Source organism: Calidris pugnax, unplaced genomic scaffold (assembly GCF_001431845.1).
Source record: "Calidris pugnax isolate Ruff unplaced genomic scaffold, ASM143184v1 scaffold25, whole genome shotgun sequence".
Classification (NCBI taxonomy): domain Eukaryota; kingdom Metazoa; phylum Chordata; class Aves; order Charadriiformes; family Scolopacidae; genus Calidris; species Calidris pugnax.
Genome location: NW_015090805.1, coordinates 5002481 through 5010755, shown reverse-complemented (window position 1 = coordinate 5010755; position 8275 = coordinate 5002481). Strand labels below are relative to the sequence as shown.

Here is an 8275-nt window from a genome sequence, read left to right as displayed (position 1 = left end):
GGGGTGCGGCATGGCGGAGAGCGGCGCCTGGCTGCTGGTGCTGAGCTTCGTCTTCTTCTGCAACGTGCTCAAGATCATCCTGCCCTCCTGCTCCTCCTTCGTAAGTGGCCTCACTGCGCCCGCCCCGCCTCTCTGCCGGCGGCCATTACTTCACGGCCGGGGGCTTCCCCCTCGCCTGCCCGCCTCCCATCTACCCCCCCCCTCCCCCGCCCCATCACCCGGGGCTGCGGGCGGGATCTCGCCTTTACCCGCCCGGGCCCCTCCGCCGGGACAAAGTGGGGGTGGCTGAGGAGGGGTAGAGCGTCACGGAGGTGTCATGGCGTCGCCCCCGCCTGATGGCTGAGGGGGTGAGGGGAGGGGGCGCGGCGGGGCCCGGCCCGGCCCTGCGTCCCCCTCTTGGGGAAAGACGAGAGGGCTGATACTGGGAAGAGCTGGGAGGCGGTGAAGCCGCAGGCCGTGGCACGGTGACGCTGTGGCTCCGGCGGTCCCGGTTCGGCGGGGTCCGCGAGGGAAAGCGGGGGGGGATGAGTTACCGGCGTCCCAAAGGCTGTCCCTGGGGCCGCGGCCCTCAGGGCGATGGGGGGATGCAAAGGGTGGTTCTGCTCAGCCATCCCCGCTTTCGGCAGAGGGACATCTTCCCTGGGAAGGGAGATGGGCAGATGCAGACATACAGGAGTTCGACAACGTAGGAGGAAACCCTCAGTAGCCTGGTAGACTAGCAGTCAGTAGACTGGTCAGGAGACCCCCTGGCCTGATCTTAAGTGTTTCTCTGAAGGTGTGGATAACGGACTCACGGACGGATAAACTCTGTGGCTGCCTAATAAACTTCTGTGTGAGCAAGCATGCTAAAAGACCTAACGCTCTGTGCTTTCACCTAAATAACTTCACTCGCACGCAGATCAGAGCACACCATTTGGTAATGGGTAAAAATCCTCTGAAAGCTAAACTGCTTGTAGCGATTTGGGAAGCCAAACTCCGTGTTACTACTATAGGTGACTAATGAAAACCTCCCCTCAACTTTCTGCTGCGGTTCATGACGAAGTAGTGAGATGTTTTCATTGACTGCAGCACTGAGAACTTTATCTGTGAGGAAAATATTACACGTCTTGAGGAAGCTATAGAGATTTGCTAAGGAACAGAGAGAAAAAGATTTTATGTTCTTTGTATCTTCATTTCTAAGGTAAAAGGAGTTCATGAACCAACAAGCAGGTGGTGCCTCATGAAAAGAAAGTGGAAAGTAAAAGAAGAGGAGAAAATGTTTGCTAACGCAACGTGTGATTACCCAGTTACATTTCTGTCAGTAAGAAATAATTCTAGCCAAGAAACCAGTAAGATGTTATAAGAAAACTGCATTTAAACGCACAGATAATATGTATGATGCAAATTTGTGTTTCTGCTTTTGAGGTAGTGGTAAGATACTGCACTGGATGGATCACAGCTCTTAGCCAGTACAGCAATTCGTGTGTTTCTACCAGCCTGGACTAGGCAATCTGTAATCTAGAGGAGGTATTCCTGATTGGTGAGATGTGCATTATTGGTGAGGCCTAAAACTGGGCTTCAGTGAATAAATTTTCCACATTGATTAATTTAGACAGTTGCTGAGGCTGCTGGAGCTGGGATCGAAGACTGAGTAAGTGGCATTGCTGGAGCTGGAAAGAGAAGTGATGGAAAAGGAGTGCTTCCCTGGTCCTTCCTCTCCTGCACGTATCAGGTGCTTGTCATCCCAGCAGTGGGTGATGAGAATTGCAAGGAGGGAGGACAGCAGTTTGGCTCAGGATGCAGCAGCAGGCAGGGCCTGGGAGGTTTGAAAGGTCTCAGAAAGGTCATTGAGAGTGGGGAGATGAGGAGATGAAGGCAGAAATACAGAAGTAAAAAGCGGTTAAGAAAAGTTGAAAATCACTGCTCTATGGGATCAATTTTCTTCAAGCCTTTTTGATTTGCTTCTCAGTCAGAACAAGAAAGTAAAAATTACTTGGCTTTTAGACCACGTTGCAGATGTTAAGCCAAGGTTTCCCTGTGACTTGGTAAAAGGGCCTTTTTTTATGGGAGGCTTTTGAGTATGTAAACAGATCATACTTTATACATACTAAAGAAAATCAGTGGAATCCTGGATAAATAACTGATACTATTTTTTTTACTTCTTAGATATCCAGAATGTTACAAAAGGATGCAGAGCAGGAGTCCCAAATGAGAGCTGAAATTCAGAACATGAAGCAAGAACTCTCAACCATTAGTATGATGGATGAGTTTGCTAGATATGCCCGTCTGGAAAGAAAGATTAACAAAATGACAGACAAGCTTAAAACTCATGGTAGAGTGCAATGTTTACTCCCTTTTCTAGTTTCTGAAAAACATTTTTCTGAGAATATTTTCGATTTTAAGTATATTTTTCCTTCAGCTTTTTTCTTCCCCTTCTTATCTGTTTCCAGTGTTATCTTCTTTATTTTCTCTTTTTTTTCCTTTACATTTTTTGTAGAGTTTGCCTTTGTCTTTTAATTGTGCATCATTCTGCATACGCTGATAAGGGGCTTCACTGGGTAATTATTTATTCTCTCAGTGATGCTCAAAGGAAGTCCTTTGCCATTAACAAAAGAAGTAACACAGTAAGGTTGCGTATTGTTACTGCAAAAAGGATGCTTTGCCTGGTTGGAGCTGTTTGGTTGGTGTACTACACAATGCTTGAGAGAAAGTGTTGGTCTCTAGGGTAACCAGCTGAGACCTTTCCTGTCCTTTTGCAATCCTGTTTGACCTTATGCAGCAGCTTTTGCGATAAAGCTGCAGTAGTTTGTCTCAATTAGGATTTTATAATAGTATTTTTTTCTTTCTTTGCCCAAGCTCACTAGCTGATTGTAACAGGGCAGGAGAACACTTGCTTTGTCTGCCTCCTCTGCAGAACGGATGGGTGTTTATAGGCTCCTTGCTTGGAGAAAGGACAATATTTACAAGTGGCAGTATTGTATTGCTTTCAGTAGTATTGTTATTAACAAATAAGTTCAGTTAAACTAGATTTGAATCATTCACTTAGCAACCAGCAACATTGTTTTAGAGAACTTTAGGCCACCATTAAGTTTGAAGATGTGCTGTCTTCTCTGGGCTTCTTTATATTGCTCTAAGGTACAGTAGCAGCAGAAAAATAGGCAGGAGGAGTTTTAGTAGTGAATCTGACCAAGATTTATTCAGTAAAGGAATAGTCTTTAACAGTGTTCCTGAGTGAAACGGGGCATAAAGTGCATCTGTTAAAGCCCCTTTTAGGAAAAGGAAAAATTGGCTTTATGCTTCATCTGAAGCAGGTTCTTAAATTTGTAACCACAGTGAACGTTTTCATTTGGGAATAGTGTTCTTGATTACATGTGTCAATTCTCTGTCTAGGATATCAGTGTTTTGCGACTTTCCATCGTAGTGTTAATAAGAAACTGTGGTGTGATACAGCCCTAGCACTTTGAATATAGCTGTAAGTCATCCGAAATGAGGCTTTTAAACAGTGTAATGTCCTGATTTGAAGAGTGAAATGTTAATAATAACTTGTTTTATGTAAGTATAATTCACTATTATAAATAATGCAGAGTCATATTTTTTTCTTTTAACAGTGAAAGCACGAACTTCCCAACTAGCCAAAATAAAATGGGTTATAAATATTGTATTCTATATCTTACAAGTAAGTAAATATTTTATTATGGATACAAATTGCTAAGCCAAATCCTCAGTAGTGTTAGAATTCTCTCCTGCATCTGTTGGCTGATGATTACTCTCACAGGTGTTTGACATTTCAGTGACACAGTGCATGCCAAACTGAATGAGTTTCTTGAAAGGGAGAGACGTTGCTGATGAGGTCTGGTAGTTGTGGATGGAAGGAGTTTTCAGGGTCACTTTAGCTCTGGGTTTCTGTTTTTAAGATAACAGTTTGTCTTAGCACTGTCATTGCTGTTGGGTTTTTTTTCATTTACATATGACACCGGGCCCAGGAAAGTTCTGATACCTGTAAATGTATTTTGCTTATGTTTTTGAAAACAAAATATGCTTTTGATGAGGATGCACATCTCCACTTACAGCTGCCACACGTTTCACTACAGGGCCTCATCAGATTGTCTCTCTAGTTCAGATTTGATGCCAAAGAATTGTCTGCTAATGACAGTGGTCAACCTGAAGATATCTTTAGGGTAATGTGAAAGCGAGTTGGATTCCAAGCAAGCAAGGATTATGGCTAAAAACAGTAACCAGAATTTAGCAGTTACTGTAATATGCTTGTCTAATTTAGATTTGAACCAGGGTCTCAAAAGAAAGCAGTATTTTTCAACATCTTTCTGCTATCTCTTAATACTATTGTGTATAAAGTTAAGGTTATACTAAGTTGAAAAATATTTTGAGCTTAGTTAAGAACACTGTAAAATAACAAACTGTTTTATTTAATTAAAATTTATTATTTGCTCCTTCAGTGTAGTGGTGGAACTTTACTTTGGTGTGTATTATTATCCAAGCTAATAAAAATTTCAATTCTAGGCTGCCTTGATGATCTCTCTGATTTGGATGTACTATTCGGAGCCAGTTACAGTGCTTCCAAGCAAATGGCTCGCTCCGCTGGAGCGCTTGGTGGCCTTTCCTACGGGGGTGGCAGGTAAGCTCTGTCCAGTGGAAGAAATACATTTCCCAAGCCCCTGCAGATGCTAACAATGTAGCCATGAGGAGCATACCTGAATGAAAAGCATTGCTTCTGTATGATTCTTCTAACTCCCTGAGCACAGGGGGGAGTTTCAAACATTTGATTAGCTCTTTCCTATGTATTCAATAAAAGGGGCTATTTGTCATTTGTATTTCTTTTCAAACAGCACAGCTTTAACTTAGTATGGAATAGGCCCTGGAGACTCAGACATTTTTTAAATGTTAAAGACTCCACTGAAAGAGTGGAATTGGGTTTGAAAATGGGCAAATATTACATAGGTCTGTATCGCTTACATGTGTTTCTTATAAACTGCTGGGGTTTCATAGTAGTTTAGCTCCAGAGTGATTTAGGTATGCTCTCTCTTGGCATTTTGCCTTGTCTGTTCCCAGCCTTTTTCTCACCACACTTCTGTTGCATTTTTACCTGCTTAAATCCTTTTCTTTTATGCAGTTTAATTAATTAATGATCAGAAGGATATCACAGGTTTTAGATACCTATTTCTCAGTGAAAACTCTGCTGGCTCTGTGCTAATGGGATAAGCAGGCGGGAAGAATGACAGGATAGTGTGTGGAAATTTACCATTGAGCTAAAAAGCTGCTGGTGCCTCTTCGTGTTAGGCTTGTAAGTCCCAACTGCCTTAGAAGGAATTCCAAAACACACTGTTGAAATTGGATGTTGTTGTATCTTTAATTGCTGTCTAGAGAATTATTTGTATTCAGCATGCTTACTGGACAAAAGAAGAGTCTGCTTCTGTGCAGGGTGGGGGGGTAGTCCTTGAAAAACATTTATTTAAACAGCATTTGAAGGGATTTAAAAAGGGTCACATCCATGTCTGCCTTCAAATCCCCTTTTTTTGTCTTGGCTGATAATCACTTTACTGTGGAGATCGCCTTTGAATTCTAGGGGATAAACACAAAAGTGTCTAAAAATCACCCAAAAGGTAGTTTCTTCACGTGTGTGCTATGAACAGCTGTGTATTCTGTGATACTCTGTAGAAATGATTCCATGTAGTGTGCAACATGCCTGTGCTATGTATTACAGTCAGGACACACCCTCGATTCCATGGTACCAATACACGTTTCTGTGCTGCTAGTGGGAAGGACAGGACCCTTTAAAAGAGCGTCTGGGGGCAAGGCAGCGAAAGTCTGAGTAGTGCTTTCCTATATATCTGTGTGGGGAGCAGGGGGAGAGAATTTAGGTTCTAGCAAAGTATTCTCTTACTTGCCGAGCCTTTAACTTCAGCACCTGAGATGTTTTCTGTTGGGTACATGGCAAATGTTTTTAGCTGTGGGTTGTGTATACCACAGTTTCACTCGTATTCATGTTATTTGGTACTCTTTCCCCCCCCGACAATCTTCAGGTTTTCTCAGGAGCTAACATGGAGTTAGGTGCCATCCCTTGAAGAGAGACATTTGTATCTAAAAAGGAAGATGTTTTGTTCCTGTTCATCTCATAACTCTGAAGTTTCATTTTTACACTTCCAAAGTTGTGTTCAGACGCTTGTGTGCTTCAGGGTTATTGATGCAATGACTTAAATCCTGTTTTATATCTCTTTCAGGTGGTGTTGGAATTACATGTTGGCTGGTGGTTTGTAATAAAGTTGTAGCTATCTTGCTACACCCTTTCAGCTGAAGGAATCCCAGTGATCCATGGAGTCCTCAACTACGTTTTCATTATCACTGTTTTAAATCAATGAAAGCAAAAAAAGGAACAGTTGTCTTCCTCAGACTCGGTCTGAGATCATCTTTGTTACTTCATTTGGATATCAGTCAGTATTCCTTTTGATTTATTTTATCTTTCCTTAGTTTGTTTTTCAGTTTGGTGGTCAGTTTTCAAAGAATAGCAGTGCTATTTGCAGAACCTCATTTTGGATCTATTTCAACAATTATGAACACTGATCCATGGCAGAACCGTAAGATTTTGTCATGGCATAGTCACAAAATGTAAAAGTCTTGGATTTGTATTTTTAAGTTGGCAATACAATAGCATTAGGAATCCTTTTGTGAGCTTTGCTGTATAATATGGCAGAGGTGACTATATTTGGTGACAAGTGATACTAGAGGATAGAGGCAGGTGTTTTGGTTGGCTCGGGGTAAAACAGGATTAGTTTCCTCCTTGTTTTTTACAGTAGAATTGGTGTATTGTGTATTCTTGGACTGTCTTAGAAAATGCATTATTGATATATACGCAGAATCAACCTTTTATCTCTTAGAGACTCACTCAGTTGCCAGATACGGGACGGCTGGATACTTTGTCCTCCCTGACTTTTAAAATTCATTGAACACCTGATTTTTTCCCCTGCCTTTATTGATAACTGACCTTTTCCTTCCTTGACATTTTCTCTGCTTCCCAAGCTGAGCGAGGATGACAAACTATTTCCTTCCATGTTTTGGGAGGAAAGGTCTGGCCATCCTTCTCAAGCACAGTGTTAAGAGAGAGCAAGTAGAAGACAATGCTGTTCCTTCGGAGGACTACATTCCCTGGCTTTAGCACACAGTAACGACAGTCCAAGGTAGCCTGAAACAGACATGTCAATGTAAAAAGGCAAATCAGTGATTTAAATCCCTAAAGTAGTAACGGAACAGTAGCAAGCAGGAGGAAGAGGGAAAACAGTGTTCTACTTTGGAGTAAATCCTTCTTGCTGTATTTAAGTACAGGAAACAGTCACAATATTTTGAATTTAAAGGTGGACAGAATTCTTCCTAGTACCCTGCCTGTAGAACTGTGACAAAGTTGTGATATTTTCCATGCTACAGTGGCATCTGCAACCCTGTCATCGTGGCCCCATAAGGCAAATGAGTGGGTGTATAAAGTTCTTGTTCCACACCTCCTTTTTTTTGTTGACATAAACCTGAACAAAGCTCTGAGGGGTACCTTTCCCTCTTCTGCTGGGCTTTGGCAATTCTGGTTCCGCTTCCCACTCTGCAGAGTGGAGGCGTTTGCTGTGTTGTTTCAGGTCTTCTGCCTTCCTGCAGGGATGAAGGAAGGGGCTAGGGCCCCTCCAAAATTAGCACTGCCTTTAGAAATGAATTCAAAAGGTCATGATATGTTGTGTGTATATAAGCATGAAATGATGGGGTTTTTAAAAGGTTAATTTAAAAAAAACAATGGTTTTATATTAAGTACGAGGTTTAGCCAACGTGAAAATTGATGCATCATCAAGAAAAATATGTTGTGATTGAATGTTATGTATAATCATGTTTTTTTATTAACGAAATAAAGCTTTTCAACCCATCTCAGGTTTTCTAATCCATTTTCCAATGTTAATTACAGTGTTCCTAAAAAAAAAAAAAGCCCCCAAACTAGCAACACCCCCACCATGTTGTTACATAAGGAGATACTGTTGGATTCAACAGGCCTAATTTTTTTTTATTTTTCTATTTTAAGTATTCGGGACGGATTATTTAACGATGACATATATCTGAATCTAAACATGTGGCTAATGGTATTTCTGCTTAGCTTATGATGGTATTGCAGAGTTTAACACAGTGAAGTCAACAAGAGCAGCATTTTAGATCTTCACAGTAGCATTTGCTGTTTATCCACCCTTAGCATGGGGTCGTCAAATACGCAGTTTGTTTGCTGCTCTGGTCAAACATTTGGTGAATAAGGGCAAAA

At 41.7% G+C, this 8275-nt stretch overlaps 1 protein-coding gene across 2 annotated transcripts; it reads left to right on the top strand.

The window, feature by feature from the left end:
- Positions 1–6: 6 nt before the first annotated feature.
- WRB (tryptophan rich basic protein) lies at positions 7–7906 on the top strand. 2 transcript variants are annotated; one of them, XM_014938182.1, is made up of 5 exons: positions 7–100; positions 2146–2311; positions 3588–3655; positions 4498–4612; positions 6216–7906. In XM_014938182.1, exons 1-5 carry the CDS (start codon positions 11–13, stop codon positions 6287–6289), a joined length of 513 nt encoding a protein of 170 aa, XP_014793668.1. In that variant the 5' UTR covers positions 7–10; the 3' UTR covers positions 6290–7906. The 2 variants fall into 2 exon arrangements, with proteins under 2 accessions (XP_014793668.1, XP_014793670.1); XM_014938184.1 differs by lacking the exon at positions 7–100 and adding an exon at positions 507–1711.
- Positions 7907–8275: the final 369 nt, after the last annotated feature.

Bases quoted from the DNA above. Each gene is read 5' to 3' on its own strand.
- WRB (XM_014938182.1), top strand. From the start codon at position 11: ATGGCGGAGAGCGGCGCCTGGCTGCTGGTGCTGAGCTTCGTCTTCTTC. The intron at 101-2,145 runs GTAAGTGGCCTC...TTTACTTCTTAG, and splicing joins TGCCCTCCTGCTCCTCCTTC to ATATCCAGAATGTTACAAAA. The intron at 3,656-4,497 runs GTAAGTAAATAT...TTTCAATTCTAG, and splicing joins TTGTATTCTATATCTTACAA to GCTGCCTTGATGATCTCTCT.